The 20,354-nt window shown below is 38.3% G+C and overlaps 1 protein-coding gene across 4 annotated transcripts in view; it reads right to left on the bottom strand.

The window, feature by feature from the left end:
* Positions 1-20,354, bottom strand: part of SGMS1 (sphingomyelin synthase 1) — a 310,538-nt gene that overhangs the window by 9,719 nt on the left and 280,465 nt on the right. For all 4 annotated transcript variants that reach the window (XM_030809298.1, XM_030809299.1, XM_030809300.1 and 1 more), the window contains one exon: positions 11,509-11,626. In XM_030809298.1, coding sequence (XP_030665158.1) covers positions 11,509-11,626 — 118 coding nt within the window. The remainder of the gene's footprint in view (positions 1-11,508; positions 11,627-20,354) is intronic.

Raw genomic sequence — 20,354 nt, 5'->3', positions numbered from 1 at the left:
CCTTTGGCCAGAAAGAGAGGGATTCCCTTGGAGCTCTGTCTGCACCCAGAGTGCAATTCTGGGATGTGCACTGCCTTTGAATCCAGGCAGGAAATATGAATGGAAAAAACAAAGAAAAGAACAAAACAAAACAAAACAGGAAACTCTGGACTGGGTCTTTCATACCTTGTATTTTGGTTTCCTTCCTCCATCTGCCTGCTATCATTTGCTTTTGATTCCTCAAATAGCTGATCCATATATTCTGCCCAGTGTTTTTGGCTACATTCAGTGTGAAAGAAAGATGGAGTGTGCTTACTCCATTATAACTGGAATTGAAACCTTGCCTATCAGTAGCTTTTGAATGTCTATTTTTGAAAGCAGAGATAATTTAAGGGAGACATAAAAACTTTCAGTGGATACTACAAAGCTGTGACAAGAAAGTCTCATATCTACACCACTATGTGCATTATGGTTTCCCAGGGTCACAGAAAACCAATAACCAGTAAAAACAGGCAATATTCTTCAAATTCTAATGAACTACCAAGAAATTAGGTAAATTGGCCAAATCACTTACACAGTACCAAAGCACAGAAAGAAAGAGCAGAAGGAAGAGGGAAAGGCTTTTGAATGAGACACACTATCAAGTACATTTAGAACCAGTGAGCTTTTGGTTATGAAAGACACAGGTTTCCCAGTATTTTTTCAGTGCTAACATAATGTACTGATGACAGTCAGTTTGCCATCGTTCAGTTTGCAGATGGCATAGAGCACTGGCTTTTTCTAACTACATTTGCAGAGCAGGGGCACTGACTGCACTTCAGCCCCACTAGGAGGAAGGGGGTAACCTAGAACTAAAACCCATCAAATAATGCTGCACAAATTAATGGCTTTCATAGCTTTGACAGTTTTGGTATAGCTTTGTTGAAGATCTGAAAGTGAGTACTAAGGAGCAGAAATGTGATTTAAAATAAGCATTGACAATCGCTAATGCTGCAGCCTAGAGCAGCCCAGGAAAGTCAGCACGGCAGACCCTATCTGCTGGAGGCCTCCAGTGTTGGAGCCGAGACTGGAATCCAAGTCCTCTATTTAAACGTGCTATTTACAAAACTATATGCTGCCTTGTGCACAGCTTGGCCCTCACAAGCTTGGATAAACCAGGAACTTGATACATATAAAGGAACTTTTCCTTCAGCAGTCTAGGTACCTTGCAGAAGTAATATCATACTATTCCAACTACCATGAACAGCCAGACATTTTCTCAAAGTCCCTCCCTCCCTCCTATTAAGGTAAATTATTTTGTTCTGTTCCCAAAGAGCAGTCTTCCTCCAGAATAGAAAATTCATTATCATCCACAAAATGCTAAAAAGGCTGCTGTTAAACACTCAGACCAAAGACCAAATCCAATACAGGAGTCAAGTAACAGGATCAGGAGGAGGATTGGTAGAATCCTCATCAATCTGCATCTTCAGCAGCCTGCAGCTGAGAAACACACATTACACACTGTGGTGTCCCTCAACATCAACTTCCCAAGTGGCCCAAAACAGCAAAACTATGCCACAATTTCAACTGGCATGTAACAGCCCTCCTAACCGTGACACTTAGAACCAGTGAGCCTTTAGCTATGAAAAAAGAGGTTTCCTCAAGTATTTTTCAATGCTAACACCATGTGCTGATGAACAGAAAATTCGTTTCATCCATGAAATGCCAAAAATGGTGCTCTTAAACACTCAAAGACCAGACCTGATAAAGGAATCAAGCAGCAGAATTATCGTAAGTTATGAAATGTCCTTTAGCCTGACTTTGTAGTCCCCACCGGGAAGGTAATGTGTTTGAAAGTGTGATGAATGCTTTAGACTTCAAAGCAGCAATGAAGAGGCTCAGAGCTGCCTCTTACAATTCCTCCTGCCTTATTTTACTGTTGGTCAGTAAAAACAGGACTTAAGGGTAGTTTTACAAAATAAAATAATATCTTTTGTTTGTACACAGATTCCAACATTTTAGCAGTGTTTTCCCATCAATTATCTCACTGTATCTTCACAAGCTTGTCAGTTGGTGAGTGTAGTTGTTACTATGCCCATTTAAGAGAGTGGCTTACTGACCAGTACACAAGGTCACACAGAGTGACTCAGTTGGGTTCACAGCCCAAATGTCTTATCTCTGAGCTAAACAATCTTGCCTTTAGGTCCCTGGAAAACACCTGCTATTGTTGCAAACACCTTTCCAAATGACAAGAACAATACCCAAGGCTGGACAATTTCTCCAGGTTTAATTTTGTTGTTCTTGTTGTTGTTCTAATGAAATTTAACCAATTTTAAATGTTATTTATTAATATGCAATTGAATAGCTAAAACAGCATTTATTCACTATTCACTAACTACCTATTTTTTGTAAGTATAGTTTTTATTTACATCAAGCTCCCCTGTCTCTATAAAAGTTATTTCTTTTTTTTTTTTTTTTTTGAGACAGTCTCACTCTCTTGCCCAGGCTGGAGTGCAATGGCACAATCTCGGCTCACTGCAACCTCTGCCTCCCGGGTTCAAGCAATTCTCCTGCCTCAGCCTCCCAAGTAGCTGGGATTATAGGTGCATGCTGCCACACCCAGCTAATTTTTTGTATTTTAGTAGAGACAGGGTTTCACTGTGTTGCCCAGGCTGGTCTCGAACTCCTGAGCTCAGGCAATCCACTGCCTTGGCCTCCCAAAGTGCTGGGATTACAGGTGTGAGCCACCTTGCCCGGCCTATAAAAATTATTTCTGTGGAATTATTTCACAAACCAATTGCACATTTTCTGCCTTCTCTCTTCTTAAACAAAGCATTCTCAATTGATTTTAACTTTCCTTGCTTTATATTGTGCTATACTGGTCTCCAAGCTCACTTTTATAGGAACAACAATGAGCATGAATCCAACTTCAAACTGCAGTTTTGGGCTACCATGTAGGTGGCTCTAGACAAACCATTTTACCATCCTAGCCTCAGTTTTCTCACCTGTAAAATAGCAAGAACATTTTCTCATCCTCAACCTCTACCCACCAAAGCAAGACAATGTTTATAAAAGTGATTGCTAAAATATAAAGTGTTATACAAATTTCAGGCAGCATTACTTAACAGTCCAAGTTAAGTCCATCTTTTGGGGGGTTCTTAAGGGAGAACTCAATGCCTAACAGCCAGCAAGTGAAATCTGGATGATTCTCCTTAAATATAGATCCCTGCCGGACGCTCACTGGTGGCCATCTCTTGATCACTCAAGAGACTTTTATGTGTTCTCTATACATATAGTAATCACTCCACTCCTGGAAAGATGTGGTTTTTACCCACAAATATTATGCCCACCACAACTGATCTAAAGTACAAGAGATTTCACTCCTCTTAGAATTCATACATACAACTGTTAAAATAGACTTTTCCCTTCACTCGGCTGTGAAGAATCTGGCTGTCTACATTTCTCCATTCTCAAATGTACTCATCAATGCCTATACTAAGCAGACTTGTTTTGGGGATAGGGGGTGTCTCCAAGCAATTATCAGCAATAAAACACTAATCTCCCACCAGCCCCTCCTTCCCCCAGCAAAAAAACTTTTAAATTTTGTTGTAGTCTCTAACCAGAAGACTTATCAAAGGCTTGATAAAATCTTAAATAAAGGTCAGCTATGGATTTCTATTATCCATATTCTCATTTGTCACATTAAAGAAATCCAGCATTTCAGTCAGGCAAGATTTCCCTTTAACAAAATCACATCTCCTTTAAGTGTTGGAGGATCCTTCAGTCTACCTACCTGGTCAGGAAGTGAGATTTGCCAACAACAACAACAAAAAAAATTGCCCTTGGCTTTTTAGTTTGAAAAATTATAAATGTGAAAAAGTAGCAAGCGAACACCTGTACACACTTCATTTCGGCTCATTAATTATCAAGATTGTATCACATTTTCCTCTCCTTTCTCTCACTTTTTTGCCTGGGTCCCTTGAGAAGAAGTTGAATAAATTAAAACACCTCACATCTAAACACAATAACAAGGGCATTCTCTTCTAAAATCACACTTATGAAATTTAACAATTATATAATACTACCATACTTCAAAAACAGTCCATATTCAAACTACTCGATAGTATCAACAATGTCCTTTAGAGCTTCTTTCCCCAGTCTAGGTTCCAATCAGAGAATACACATTACACATTGAGGTTACTTATCATGCCCTGATTTCTTCTTAGTCTACTACAGTTTATCAGTCTTTTTTTCCTCATGACACTGAAGAGTCCAATCCAGTTTCTTTATAGAATATTGCTTGATTTGGTTTTATCTGAATGTTGCCTTCTGTTTAAATCCAGCTTAAACATTGTTGGCAGGAATATTCCCAAGATGATGCTGTATCCCTCTCAGTGCATCACATTCAGAAGCACCTGATGTCATTTGTCCTTCTACTGGTTTGTTCACTTGACTATGCGAGTGTCTACTGTATTTCTCCACTAAATACATACCTATGCCCCTTTATAATTAATAAGCAATCTGTTATTTTTTTAAATTATGTAATTATTATGATCGCCAACCTTTCACACAAGGGCCTTAGCATCCAGTGATGATTCTAAATTATAATTCTTGAATTATTACTGTAGTGGTTGCAAAATAGTAATTTTTTATTTCTAAAATTTCTCTTATTAGTTTTATGATTAGTAGCTCTATATTAGTTATTTAGAGTCACACATGATCAGCTCTGAGGCTTTTTAGAATTCCCCAGTGAATGCTTTCTGACTCTGGTTACCTCTTCATACCAGATGGCTTCTGCCATTTGGATCATCTTTCTCACCTTCCCAGTGCCTCCCAAAAATGTCTCCCACTCTGCCCTGGTCTAGGCCTTCCTCATCTCTAATTTAGAAATCCATGCAGAAGCATCATCCGTCTCCCTCACGTGAGTACCAAGAACAGAGACTTGGCTAGTCTTCTTGCCTTTGCCACTCAGTACCTATGAGACATTAGGCTGGTCACATAACCCTGAGCCAACTGCAATTTTCTCCCACTCACTGTTATAAGAATTAAATAAAAACACAACATTTAAATTCATATCTGGCACAAAACAGGTGTATATAATTTGATACTACTTAAATCTACTTCCCTCCTTCCCTCCCAAACACCCTACTATCTCTATCAATGAACAGAGATGTTTCTAAAGACAGATGTGATCAAATAATGCCCCTGCTAAAACTTTTCCTGGCTTCCTATAGCCTATAGATAGAACTGCGACTCCTTAGTTGGGTGTCAAGGCCCTTTAAAATCTGCCCACAAGATTGACTGCCTGTCTGGAGTCATCTCTGGCCACTTGCTCCATAAGATCCTGTGTCCAGATACATCTAACTTCACCTTATTCCCCAATTCCCTTCCATACCCGTTGTTTCCTCCACCTGGAACCCTTCCTCCCTCTATTTCCACTTGGCAAACTCCTATTCCTCCTTTGAGATTGGGCTCAGAGGCACATCCACAGGGCAGCTCATGCTCCCAGCAGAGGTGCCTCTGTTGTCTGTGCATCCATGGCAAATGACTCTGCAAATCTACTACAGGGAGTCAGAGGGGTATCTGGGGGTTCCATGTCTGTCTCTTTCACAGCTTCTGGATGCCCAGAGGCAGAAGGCACTTGTCTTATACATTGTGTGTCCTCAAAATTTACCAGTATGCCCACATAGGGCAGGTTCTCTAGAAACGTTTGCTCAGGAAATAAACAAGCTTCTTGACTATCAAATGAAATCACATCAACAATCTGCCTGTCTCACATTCTGGGAAAGTGGTGTCTTCCTTTTAGTAAGAAAGCCTTTAGAAAGGCTAGAGTTTATAAAATAATGTAAAAATTCATACATCAAATGTTAAATATAAGGAGACGTGAATAATAAATGCATAGACAGCACCATCAGAATCATGTAAAAAATGCATACATAAGGAACGAATATACTGAATTGTTAATAGTAGATAGGGTCATGAGTGGTTTTAAAATCTTCCTCTTTTTGTAGTCTTTCAATATGTCTATAAAGAATGTATAGTTTATTTAAAATGAAAACATCTCTTTTTAAGTGACAGAGAGAAGTTATTTAGAACATTGCTATCTTTAATCACTGAAAAAGGAAGAGAGTAGCAGCAATGAGAGAAAAGGAAAAGCAAAGAACAGATTTAGGATGGGAAACATTACTGGAAAGTATATGCAAGAAGTAGAAAAAAAAGAATTGAGAACAAATGAGAAGGAAAATTTTAATGACAATCAGAAACTGGAAGACAAGTAGAAAATTATCCAAAATCAAGCATTGACAATTTAAGTTGCACACCATCCAACAGGATGGCCGGAAGTTATTTTGGTAATGGAACACAAGCCATATCCTGAAATACTGATAAGGTTAGCAGGAGCTAATCAGAATATCAAACTTTGTCAGTGTACAGGGCACCTGGAATACTCTAACTGCTACCCAGGAAAGTAAGAAAGAACTGAAGAAGGCCATAACATCCTAAAGAGCAATGAGTCTGTTGCCTTATAAGACTGAACTTGTGCCAGCATAGGGACCCTTTAGGCTGATGGTTGTGACATTACAGCTCGGCAGCAAGTCAAAGGAGGTGGTTTCATCTTTCTAATCTGTGCATTGCAGAAAAGCTGACAGTGGCAGAGAAGAATATGAAGGCTGTTCTGCTGTTGCATTTGTATTATATTGATCCACTGAGCGATCAACCTCAGATGCCACCCAGACATAACCCTGTCCAAAAGTGGGCTGTGTTCACTTATGTCAGAGGCAAAAATTAAAACAAAACAAAACAAAACATGTTTTTCAAGTTCAAGAGAATCATTTCACTGAAAACTCCATATTGGATTAATGCACTAGCCAGCTGAGTGTCCCTGTCTTAATGTACTCTCTCTCTTCTCAAAGGTTTTCAAATCTAAGGTCACCATGGAGACCACAAAACATGCCCAAACATGCATCTCCTTTTACTGTTTAGTCACTATTAGATTAACTCATCCGATTATTAAAATGAGAGTCGAAAACAGTGTAAGTTATTTCTTCTCTTCTATTAGCATTAGGCTGCCTGTTTATCTGGGATTTTTTATTTTAAGGAGTTTGTTAAAACAGGAAAAACCTTACCGACAGGAAGCTGAGAACACCAAAGAATTCTCAAATATTCTGCCTCTTTTCTAAAAAAACCAGTATCATAAACAGTTGTAGCAAGATGAGAAGAGGTTGTTTTCAGGATGGAACACACAGTCGTTGGAGCTATGATGAGAGTAACATGGGCTAATCAAGGTATCAAAAACTTGGCAGCCTCCAGTGTAAGCCATGCACATGTATACCACCATGGGATATGCCAGAAATTTGCAATCTAGAAACTGAACACATCCACTTCTCTTTTCACTTCTTTTTCCCAGTGGCTTATTACTGTTGCAGAAACATTTATGGGAAGCCTACTTTTCCTCACAACCTGATCATCTCATAGGATGATTATTTCTCTGAGAGATTACATTTTGTGAAGAGTATACTGCCATCGAGTGAATGAACAATAAGACCAATTTTTATAATCACTACTGTATACTTGTTGGAACATTTTCTTAGGAGCTGCACATTTTGAGTACTGGCATTAAGGGAAGCATTAAGTACACTAATTACGGCATTTTAATGGCATAGTGAAACCAAGTTTAAGTTCACATGACTGTATTAAGCAGGAAGTCATATTCTAAAGCTCAACTCTCCTCCCTTACAGTTTAGTGATGATTGTGTAACTGTCAGAGTATCCACCAAGTGACAGGCCTTAATTGGTGTCTCAAATAATAGAATTATCCAATTCTGGAAGCATTGTGCTTTCTGTATCTTGTCTCTGGGCCTTTTCATCCATATCCACAGCTTTAACCACCATACAGAATATGATGATTCACAAATATTTATTTTCCAGCCCTGATATTTCCCTCAGCTTTAGACTATATTGCTAACTATCTTGGACACCACTACTTAGATATCTCACAGATACTTTAAACTCTGTGTTTAATCCAACTCATTAACTCTGATTTCCTCCATACCATGTCATTATACCAGTGTAAAATCCAGTCCTTGGAATCTTTCCCTATTCTCATTCCTTGCATGAAATCTATTATCAAGTTGTAGCAATTTGGTCTCTTAAATATTGCTCAAGTCTGTTTCTTCCTTTCCATCCATCCTTAGAGCCAGTAGCTTAGCTTGAGGCCCTTATTACAGCATTTTACACATTTATTACATAAGTTACATATTTAAACTAACAGATTTTAAGGTGTTTTCCACAAAGGTAGGAACTATATCTACCTTCCTCATGCCTCATACTCTAGCACCCAAAGCACAGTAGGTCCTTGATGCATGTTTGTTAAATCAGTTCTCACTGGATAAATAAGAGTCTAGGGGTTGAAGCATGATGACAATACTAAGTCTTCTTCTTACTTCTGTATAGCATGTTACACCCACAGAACTCCTAGAAACTGTCTCCTTTCACACCTATAACTCCTTAAGACAGACTTCAAAAAGCATCATTAGCTCTGCTTTGCCATTTAGGGAGGGAACTGAAGCTCTGAAAAGTTAAATGACTTGCCCAATGCTAGTAAGTGGCTGTGTAAGACTGTCTCAACCTTAACTTTAGTGTTCTTTTTACTATTAGGTAAGTTTGCATTTTTACAGGGGCAATAAGTTCCCTCTCTGTACAATGGTTCAGAGAGAGATTGAAGATTCAGTGGCGATGATGTTCGGACATCAAACAGAACTTTGGCCTGAGTGACTTTTAATAAGGTTCCTCTCACTTCTGATTCCCTTAGCCCTAGGTATGATTCTAAAGTAGGCAAAGCTGTCCTCTGAGGCTTCTCTCCAGTGTCACCCTTTTCTGTCTTCAGATACTCGTTCTCAGTGGAGGATTCTAGCCCTTGGCTGACCACTGAATTCTTAAGCTTGATCTGCCATCCAAGAGGCAGCACCAAACCTTCGAAGCCTTTCCCAATTCTTGTGCCTAGCTTCAGAAGTCTTTCTATTCCACCTGGCAAATGTTCTGTTAACAAGCTAAAATTGAATCTAATTAAGTCTGCAGAGCCAACTTTCTATTCAGAGGAAACATAGAGCGACACAAGTCACTTGACACCACAAAGAAACAAATGGATAAATCCAGAAAGTGGGATATTCTGTAGGACTATTAATCTAATGTCTACAGGCTACTGGCAGAGGGGTGAAAGGAAGAAAGGACTGCTCTAGGATTATAGACTTAAAAGAGAGAACAAGTAAATGTAATATAAAGATTTTGGACCCTAATTTATACAAACCAACTGTAAAAAAAGGAAAAGCATTTTAAGACAATCAGGATATGCCATCAACTTGTAATTGCTGATATCACAGAATTACTATTAATTTTGTTGAACACCAATAGCATTATGGTTTTGTACTAAAATGTTTACAGTTTTTAGATGCATACTAAACTATATGGAGGTGAAATGACGTTACCTGGGAGTTGTTTTAAATACTTCAAAAAGAAAAAAGAAAGGAAACAAATGTTGCAAATCTTGATAATTATTGAATCTGAGTGTTGGGTTTATGGGAGTTCCTTATACCAGTTGGGATACACGTGAAAATTTTCAGAATAAAAAAGTGTATTCTAAATCCTTTCTTCCAAGAGTCTTATTCTACAAAATAAGTAATTAGATTTAATGAGTTTTAACTAGTATTTTTTTCTAAGGTGTGCTAATATTTCACCTCCTACTGTTTAAGATTCTAGTTTCCAGAAGATTCTCATAGAATGATGGCCCTAGTTGGGATTTCTGGCAACGCAATAAATGAGCAACACGTTTGGGTTTGCCTTTGGGCACAGTTCCTGCTGCTACTTCTGTGTTTACAAAGAGAACCCACAAGCTATTCTTAGGCAAAGAATTTTGGTTAGATATGTTGATGACTCAAGCTGACTCTGTAAGAACCAATGGCTCACCAAGTATGGGCTTGCCAGCAACTGGTGGAGCTACAGTAGTCCTCAAGAAGAAACAAGTTTAGAACCAGAGTAGGGAGAAAAGGCTACATGGTACGGCCCCTCAATACTGGATCCATCTTCAACATGTGCTTGGCCAGAACCTACATCTACCTACCCCTTGGTATCAAAATTTCCCAATGCACAGACTTTTTTAAGGAGTTGAATTAAACTTAGGTGAATATTCTAAACTATCAGTTTACTGCTGAGAACATGCTGCTTATCAAGCCAGGCTCCCAGCAAGGGTCCATATCCTTGGATTTTCAATGACAACAAGATATTCCCTATAACCCAGGAGCTACAGGTGAGTGCTTGAGAGCTTTCACAGACAATAAAAACGATGTGAAGGTGGCTTCTTTGGAAGGGCGAAAGAAACTGCAAGAAGGAGAGTGCAGGGAGGCAGGATGGCTGATAGAGAAGAGTGGAATGTTGAGAACATTCCTTTTGTATGACAGCTCTTCCAGAGGTAAGGAAGTAGTGTGTTGCAAAAAATAAAAAAATTAAAAAAAATTTAAAAATAAAGCAAAAAGTTAAGTAAGAAATGAGCTGTCTCTGTAGGCACATACGTAAGTTTAGGAAAGAAAGGAGCCACAGGAGACATACAAATTAAAGAGATCCAAAATTTCATATGATCAAATTAAAAATCCAGAGTGAATTTTTCAGCTCTCTTTCCAAAGGTTCTATCAAAGAGAACATCTCTTCTGGAGGAACAAAAGTACAAAGCAATGAGACTGAAAGTGTTTGGCTGTTTCACCCACACAGGTATAATGCAAAGAAATGATCTCAAATACATCAGAGTACACTATATTTTCTCCCACCAAAAATCAAGGAGAGAAATTAGCCTCTTTTTAAAAATGCATTAAAGAACTTTAATGTACATAAATATTGTAACAATAAAATCTGCTAATTATTTCATAGAGTTCCAACGATCACCCTAGTTAAAAATTCTTCCAAGGTAAAGGTTAGGAGGTGAAGAGTGTCATGTGAATCTGATGGAAAGGTAGAGACAATAAGAGAGGAACAAAGTTTATTTTTAAAAAGACTTATTTGTTACTAGAGAAAATCAATAAGCCAATATATTACCCCAGAGAACAGTGATCTTATTTGGCTTGGTTGAGGACTGCAAGGAGATAGGAATACTTTCTCTTCCTGGCTCTGCTGTAGGGATTAATAGAAAGAAGGAAAATGGAAAAAATATCACTTGAAATTGAGCTCTCCCTCCGAGAGACAGGAAGCATATAAAAGCTTCTGGATGCGTGTCAAAGAAATGAGTGATATTTTAAAAATTTGGCAGGAAACCAAAGAACTACACAAAGCTTAACTGCTTCCAACACACAAACTAGAACACATATTTCCCCAGTTGGGAGGCACTGGCAGGGCTTAGAGATTCTGGGAAGGGTGGGGCTGCCTGGCCATATCATTTAGTAACATTCTCAGATGGAGGAGGGACTCCACTGTATTCTGAAGAAATGTTTTCCTGCAGCCTCACTCAAAGGACCCCAGGGCAAGACGAGAAACAAACAGAAAGGGAAATTACAGCGAGGAATAGTTTACCTTCGGAGAACAGTTGAAATGCATACCAGGTACTGGGAGTGTAGTTACATACATTGTAATACACCGATACAGGTACAGCGTGCCAACTATGCAGAAAAATCTTCTGCTAATAATAGACCTAGAAAAAGGGAAAAACAGGGCAGATTCTCAGTCAAGAAATTCTGTAGGTTCATTTACTGTAATTTTTCAATGACTCAATAAAAACAAACCCCCAAAACTACTTGAGAACTTGAAACCAGAACATTGTAACTATGGCTAATACCAGATTAAGACAAAGATTTTGAGAATAACGTTGTGTGGTGCTTTTTTAAAAATATATTAACTGGCCAAAAGAGCTTAAACTGGTTTATATTGCTATTAATTAGGCTGCATGAGGCCTTAAACCTGAATTGACGTTCAACTGTTGGACATACAAGTGGAGCCCACTCTGATTGGCCAGAACCCACTCAGTATCTGTGGTTAAACATTTAGAGAGTATTTTTGCTGTCATCAAAGGAAGATCTTCAGAAAATCAGAATGATATTAGAATGAGAATTTAAAACTTTTATGCCATTTAATGAGTCAAAGACATTAAACAATTTTAGTTGTACATCCCAGAAACTGATTCTCTGAGGCAACATGATGCCAAGAAAGAACCTATGGAAAAACAGCATTCAACCTCATCCCATTCCCCGACTACCACTGCAGCTTTGGATGCACTATTTACTTCTCTGAATCTCAACTTCCTAAGAAGTAAAATAGGGATAACAACATTAGAAATGATGTCTGAAAAATTCCTACCATATAGTAGGCACAAATGGTAGGTATCAAATGTATAGATTAAGTAGATGAATAAAAATATAAGCAAAAATTAGAAATAGTTTTATTATTATTAGGTTCTAACAAAATTATTTGATATATACATGTAGGTATGTATCTATCTATATACATATACATGTATATTGAGTTAGATAACTTCTCCTAATATAAAAATTCCATGTAAGTTTGTACAACTTAACCTCATTAAAGTCTGGTGTATTCTTGAACAAGAACATTCTTTCCCTCTCTACCTCTCTCTGGTAGTGACCATGAGTACAGGCCAGAGTCATGTGGATAACCCTGTGGGTCTCCTCTTCCTTAACCTTGAGGAGTTCAGATTTTCCCAAACAAGGAAAATTTAGAAACAGTGGGCAGGTGTTCCTCTTAGGATCTTGGCCATTCAATCATTATAATCATACAGTGTAGCTCTAGTTTTATGCAGGATGGGCATGCCTACTGAGGTGTGCTAGCCAGAGGAAAATTTGTTTCATGTGTATTTTCTGTTTTAAAAAGAGAAACAAAGATATGTCACTTGTATGATTAAAAATTAATTTTAAAAAACCATACAATTATACTAGCATTTTATCCATATCTGCACAGCCCATGTATGTTACTTAGGTTTTATGAGTAGAATTTGGGTGTTGGTCTCTTCACCTAGATTTGAGAAACTGGGTAAGAATTATTTACGATAGAAGCCATCTTTGCTTATTTTCTCTTGGTCAAGCTGCGTATGCCTCCTCCAAAGACATGAATTTATTCAGCATAAAGCTGTCTTGGCAATCTATATGCCTCTAATTTCAAGTAAAATACAAAGCACAATTAAATAATATAAAGAGGGACAATACTAGAGAAGAATACCAGCCTATAAATGTCTTTGCCAAGAACACCAAAAAAGAAATATCAAAGTAAATTTTACATTGTAAGACATAATGGTCATCTTTCTTTAAAAGAAAACGCCCTCCTTAGCCATCCTGCTCAAGTGAACAGAAATTATTTGCAATTTCACTTGAACTATACAAGAAACACCTAAGTCAGCACACTTTCAAGTCTAGATCTGCTGAACTCTTTAGAGGAAGAAAAGTAAAATTATTGCTTTTTCTAAAGATTACTATCTTAAAATCACTTTACCTGATTATTTTATGGTGCACAAAAGGTATACATACACACACACACACACCACCCCAATAACTATTTCCATATTTCAAACTTGAGTTACATGTGAGTACCAACGGAAGTGATTTCAGAATTATCTAAAAATCTAAGAATGAGGTCTAAAAAGATAAGAAAAGACAAATACATAAAATTGTTTTAATTAAAATACTGAAGATTCAGTCACATTTACTATTTGACTTAAGGTGAAAGAGTCAAATGACTTTGAAAACTGAAATTTGACCATTTCCATGTGAAACTGTCAATGTTAACAATAAGGTGACAAGTTAGAAGTGGTTGTTTTTAAGAATTTTCTGCTCTTTGGCATTTAATATTTTTGAAATTAAGCTTAGAATGTCTTTGGTGTATAATGTTAAACAAGGATTTTCTACAACAAACTTTAACAGAGGATAAAAGTGTTTCAAGAAATTGTATGCACTTCTGGGCGTTCACTTCCTTAATCAAATAATTTTATACACTTAGAATTCTTATTTACTTAAAGGTTTAAAAGTTCAAGATGTGCTTTACAAAAACTGACAAAAGAAATGTTAATGAGATACTGCTAGAAATTAAGCAGATGCCAACAAGAAGATGTATGGTACAATTTTCAAAATCACAGCGGTGCTCCCCTCACATGGGATACACCTCTCCTTCCACATTCAAAAGAAGCCAGTTTCCCATCTGCACACACTTGGCAAGGACTATCATTTCAGAGACTTGCGTTTGGTCGAGTTTATCTATTTTTCTCCCAAGTGTTAGAGCACTAGGCTCATTATTACTTTTTCTGAGAGAAAAGGAAAATGTATCTGTTCAATTTGATTATAAGGAAATATGAATAAAAGTGTTAACATTTTATAGATCATTATTAAGACTTACTAGAATAGCATGTTATGTCAAGTACATGCTAGTATTTTATTAAGCTTTTTTATATTCCTAATTTTTTAAAAAATTGCTCAGAACTTGACTAAATACTACCAGCACTAGAGTGTTTTTGGCATTTGGTACAATGATCTAAAATTCTGAAGAAAGATCAGGCATGCTGTAATCCCAGCACTTTGGGAGGCTGAGGCAGGTGGATCACTTGAGCCCAGGAGTTCAAGATCAGCCTGGACAACATAGCGCAACACTGTCTCTACTAAAACAAAACAAAACAAAACAAAACAAACAAAAAACATTAGCTGGACATGGTGGTATGCGCCTGTAGTTCCAGCTACTCTGGAGGCTGCAGTGGGAGGATCACCAGAGCCTGGGAGTTAGAGGCTACAGTGAGTTATGACCATGCCACTGCACTCCAGTCTGGGTGACAGAGTAAGACCTGTCCCTAAATAAATAAATGAAAAGTGGTAAAAAAATAAATAAATAAATAAATAAATAAATAAATTACTATAGTGGAAAGTAAAACTAAAATACTGGAAAAAGTTTGTTTTCCCATGAGTTGTCTCTTTCAACTAATCCACAGTAGGAAGGCATACACAACCCTTTCAGTGCCCAGACCTGGCCTCCTAGCTCTTTCTGAAAGCTATTAGCTTTTAGAGATAAATAGGACTTGACAATGGTGCAGTGGAACTAAGCAACAATTCAAAACTAAGAGGCAATACACAAGGGAGAGCACATGTAACTAACACAGAATTGGGAGACTCAAATCTCTGGAGCAGCCATGGAAGAGTAGATTCAGGTCTCTGATTAGTGATTCCAGTTGTAAAACATGAATGGACAGACAATGCATCACTGAGCTGTATCTTTACATAGATGCTAGTTTTACCTTTAGCAAAAGATCACCTGGTGCCCTTGACCATCTCAATTAATTTCCTTAGAAATTAGCTTCCTCAACAGCAAAAGGAAGAAAAAGACATCACTTTCTTATGAATCACAGAAATGGGTGACAAAAAAACTGGAAAGGCCATGAAATAGCACTAAGAATGGGCATTAGAATAGTCATATTTTTCTTAATATATAAGGTTGAAAAAGGAAATAATTTTGTTTAGAGCCAGCGACCACACTACTAAAAAACAAAGTTTCTATTGAGGTATTTCCCCAGGCATGGTATTACCAACAGCAATTGTTTTGCCAAAGTTCTCTTATATACCAAACTCTGTGTCATTTACTTCTTAAAACTACCTGGCAATGCATGGATATGATCCTTATTTTACAGATGGGAAAAGTGAGGTTCAGAGAGTTTAAGCTGAAATATAAACAAAACAAAAATATTCAGGAAACTGCATCACATTGTGTAAGAAATCTCAGTTTTGAGTAGTTACAGCTGAGTCAACATCCTATCCCATTTCAGCCACATTTCAAAATCTACTTAATGACTATATTAGTAAAGAACTGAAAAAAATTCTTCTAGTATCACATAGCTATCTAAAATTACATGTGTCCATTTTTCATTATTTTCTGTAGTCTGTGCCCAGTTAGATTTGCTTATTACCACCTCATATATTAAATCAGTCATCCTGAAATGTCATCGATTTCTCAACACTCTATCTCACCTGAACATTCACAATGACCTTCTTTCTACCTGTTGTCCTTAACACCACTCTTGCCTCCTGCTATGGTCTGAATGTTTGTGTCTCCGTCCCCTCAAATTCCTATGTTGAAACCTAATCACCAGTGATTTGATTAGATCACACGGGCAGGGTCCTCAGGTCTGAATTAGTGCCCTTATAAAATAGACCGTAGAGAGGTGGGCTCACCCTTCTGAAATGTGAGGACACACGGAGAAAGCACTACTTATGAACCAGGAAATTGGCCCTCACTAGATACTAATCAGCCTGCACCTTGAGCTTGGACTTCCAGCATCCAGAACACTATAACTCACCCAGTCTATGATATTTTGTTATTGCAGCCTGAACAGACTAAGGTAGCTTCCTAAAATCCATTCTGTTTAGAACTGCCAGAATCATCTATTTTGAAACAGTTAAAAAGGTATGTCCCTTAAAGCCCTCCAATGGCTGTCAAACTCATTTTAATAAAATCCAAATCCTTTCCCAAGACCTTGAGGCCCTATATCTGGCCAACTCCCTCTAGCCTGCCCTCTGGCCACCCTCCCTATCATTCTCCAGGCTCTATCTCAGCCCAATGCCCTTGGTGCTCTTTGAACACAGTTTGTGAAGTCCCTCCTGCCTTGAGTAGGATCTCTGTGCCAGCCATTCTCTCTGCCTGGATTCTGCCTTCTCCTGGGACACTTGCCTGTCACTGACATTCCATTCAAATGTCATCTCTCAGAGAGGTCCCCTACTCTAAGGAAGCCCTTGCTCCTCTCTATCCTATCCTTCTATTTTAATTTCTTTACAGCCCTCTTGACAACATTCTGCACCCTCACATTCCCATATTCTGTGGAAGCTAACTCCAAAGAAATTCTAAAACCTGTTTCCTTAATTCCTTGCTACAGCACCTGGATTCCCTGGATTGTGACAACTCCCCTCATAGCTTTCTTCAACTCTCTTCAACATGACGTCTCCTTTTATTAAGTCTTTTTTTTTGGCGGGGGGTGGTGAGACAGGATCTTGCTCTGTCATCCAGGCTAGAGTGCAGTCACATGATCATGGCTCACTGCAGCCTCGATCTACCGGGCTCAAGCAATCCTCCTGCCTCAGCCTCCTGAGTATCTGGGACCACAGGTGCAGGCCATCGTGGCTAATTTTTTAAAAATTTTCTGTAGAGACAGGGTCTTGCCAGATTGCCCAGGCTGGTCTTGCATTCCTGGGCTCAAATGATCCTCCTGCCTCCACCTCCTCTGTCTTCTCCTAGGTGTGAATCCCACTACCAGGGGCAAAAAGAGCCACTCATTGTTCCCTAAACACAAACTCAATTTCTTGCTTTTGCCTGTCAATCTCTTTCTCTGGCCTCTCACATGATTATGTCTGCTATAATCCTATGCATCTACCTCACGGCTTCCAGATGTCCCCGACTGGACAGAGCCACTTCATCCTCCCAATTCCTTCAAATTTTGTTTCTACTGTATGGTATTTTTTAATAGTGAGACTGGCATCACCATTACCAACAAAAATGTCTCATCCCCTTTGTGAGAAGACGCTCTTAAGAAGACCTGTGCTTTCTTGTATTTTAGTCCCAGGGAGACTTATGATGGTACCTGTAATATGACTGGCAGTACCAGCAACACTACACAGTTTTGTGCTCTACAGCTTTAATTCTTATTCTCTCTGAAGTCTTTTTCTACTTCTTTCTACAAATATTTGTTGCTTAAACCCTTTTATATATCTGCCAGAATTACTCTGCCCTGATGCTCACTATCCCTTCACTCTGCATCCTTTCTGCATTCATATTTTTATTCAAAACACTTGCTGAGATTGCTCCATTATCCAACCAGGACTGCAAACCCCTGGAGATTGGGACCTGTGAGTTCTGTATCCTTCTCTCTTCTTTCTAGTCTCATTGTCCTGTAAGGCCTTTCCACCCATCACAGCCTCAGGTATCTCAATGGCTACAGATTCCATTTAGGAAAATCCAGGGCTTAATTCAGTACTTTAGGAGAGAAAATTCTAAGGAAAGGTTAGTAAAACAAATGAAGAGCAAGACTAAACATGGTAGAACAGACAAAATAATCAAAATAAATGCTTGCCTGGGAGATTTAGAACTCATTTAATACTTCCTAGGTACCCATACAGGCTAGATGGCACAGTTCATGAATCAGGAAAATGAGACATACCTGTGCACCAGTCCAGAAATGTGTCTGTACATATACTATGCGTTTTTACTTTTTAAAATCCAACTCAAAGAAATTTCACACCTTTGTTACTAATTATTTTAACAACATTCCTGTTTAGCATATACCATTATCCCATTTTACAGAAGGGGAAATTAACGTATGAGGAATTTAAGTACTAGCCTGGGACCAGAGCGTAAGTCAATGAGAGAGTCACAACAAAACCCAGGTCTTTCTAGACTTTGAATCAGCTGCTCTTTTTGCTAATGAAATTAAAATGTTACTTCCTGAGTTATATACAGGTTGTAACAGGAAGTAAAGAAAAAATGCTACCCTATAAGACATGAACAAAAACATCAATACTATCTACTTGAGATAGTTATGTAGAATTAAAATGAAGTATCCTCCAGAAACTGCTAAATAAAACTGTAAAGAAAAGGTGTTATATTTCTGTGTATTTTAGGTTATCAACAAAAATAATGTATGTATATTTGTGTACACATATGTGTGTATACATTAGTGTATATATACATAGAATACAAATATGTATATGCATACATGTGTGTTTGTGTGTGTGTGTGTGTATACACACCCAGATCTCCTCATTTCTTCCCATCATCAAAACTTCACCACCCTGAGTCACATTGTTAGGGGCTTGCTTAGTCACAGCCAGCAGAACTGAACAATTAATGTTTACTCTTGGACTAAGGGATTATCCTTAAAAGTAACACTGTTATTTTAACAGGGGGTTTCTGAAAACATAACAGACACATCACCAGCAGTCACTAACATTTATTGAATTCTAGGCACAGTAACTAGCATGTGCAATACTTAATAAATTTTAGTGTCTATTAAAATTCACATAACGAATATACAAGTGCTATTCTAAACATGGGGAATACAGCAGTGAACAGAATGGACAAATAGCCTGGCTTGTGGTGCCTGTGTTCTAGTGAAAGAGGCAGACAATACACAGGTAAAAAAATAAGTAAAATATAGAGCATGTTAGATAAGTGCTAAAGGGTAAAACCAAGTGAGAGTCTCACTGGGGGAAGGGAGGTTAGAACTGGCGGCTAAGTTGGTCAGAGAAGGTCTACCTCTGTATGATGGGTCAACCAGGAGGTTATCTGTGGGAGAAAATTCCAGAGGCTTGTGTGTGTCGGTGTTTGTTGATCATCAAGGGAGTACAGGGCATGAGGTCTGGGAGGACCTCTTAGGTCACCATACGAGGACACTGGCTTTAATGCCATATGAGGTGGAAGAAAAGAAATGTATTAAAAGCCCACTAAAAGGAAGCAAGACCAGGTAATAACCTAGGTAAGAGATGAAGGTGGTTAGACCTATGGCAGCAATAGAAGTGGTGAGGAAGGTCAGAGGATCACTTGAGTCCAGGAGTTCCACACTATAGTGAGCTGTGAGCTATGATCATGCCACTGCACTCCACCCTGGAGGATGAAGTGAGATCTCATCTCAAAAACAAAACAAAATGCAACACATTTGGGCTGAGCACTGGGAGGAATGGAAATGCCACTCACTGGTAGGCTTGGGAACCAGGAGGATGCCAAGTGCTCTGTCAAGTGCCTTATGCATATCATCTCGTTTAATCCTTAAAACAGCATTATAGAAACTATAATTCTCATTTTGTAGGTAAGGAAACAACGCTACTACAATAGTCAAGTAACTTGGCCAAAGTCACTCAGTCAGCAGGTAGCTGTAGGGATCTAAATCAAGAATGATCTTCCAGTGTAAGACTGAGTATAACCACATGCTTCACCACCATAGTCATGGCACTGACAGGTTGGTGGGACACAGATGTGGTGACTTCTAAATCAGATCATGATGGTTTGTTGAGAGGACGGAAATAGACAATCCCTGAGCATGCTGCAAAAGAGAAGGCCAAAATGATACCACTTAGAAATATACATGTACACAGATTACTCATTTATGAGCACATGCAGAAAAATATCAAAAGTTATATGAATCCAAATATGAGCGTCATTTATCTCTGGTGAGATGATAATTTGGTTTGTCTTTTTGTTTATCCTTATCTTCTAAACTGCCTACAAGTCAAATCGCTGGGATTACTAAATTTAGAGAAAAATCTACAATTTCCCTATAATTCCTATGGCTCAGTCCAGTATTTAGGTCATGAGACCTAAAATTGTAAATTAGAAAAGGTAGAAGCAAAGAAGACCACCAGTTCACTAACATGAGAATGAAAGGCGAGGCACAA

The sequence above is a fragment of the Nomascus leucogenys genome, chromosome 3 (assembly GCF_006542625.1).
Source record: "Nomascus leucogenys isolate Asia chromosome 3, Asia_NLE_v1, whole genome shotgun sequence".
NCBI lineage: Eukaryota > Metazoa > Chordata > Mammalia > Primates > Hylobatidae > Nomascus > Nomascus leucogenys.
The sequence above is the reverse complement of the archived record's forward strand: the minus strand, read 5'-3'. Positions and strand labels throughout refer to the sequence as shown.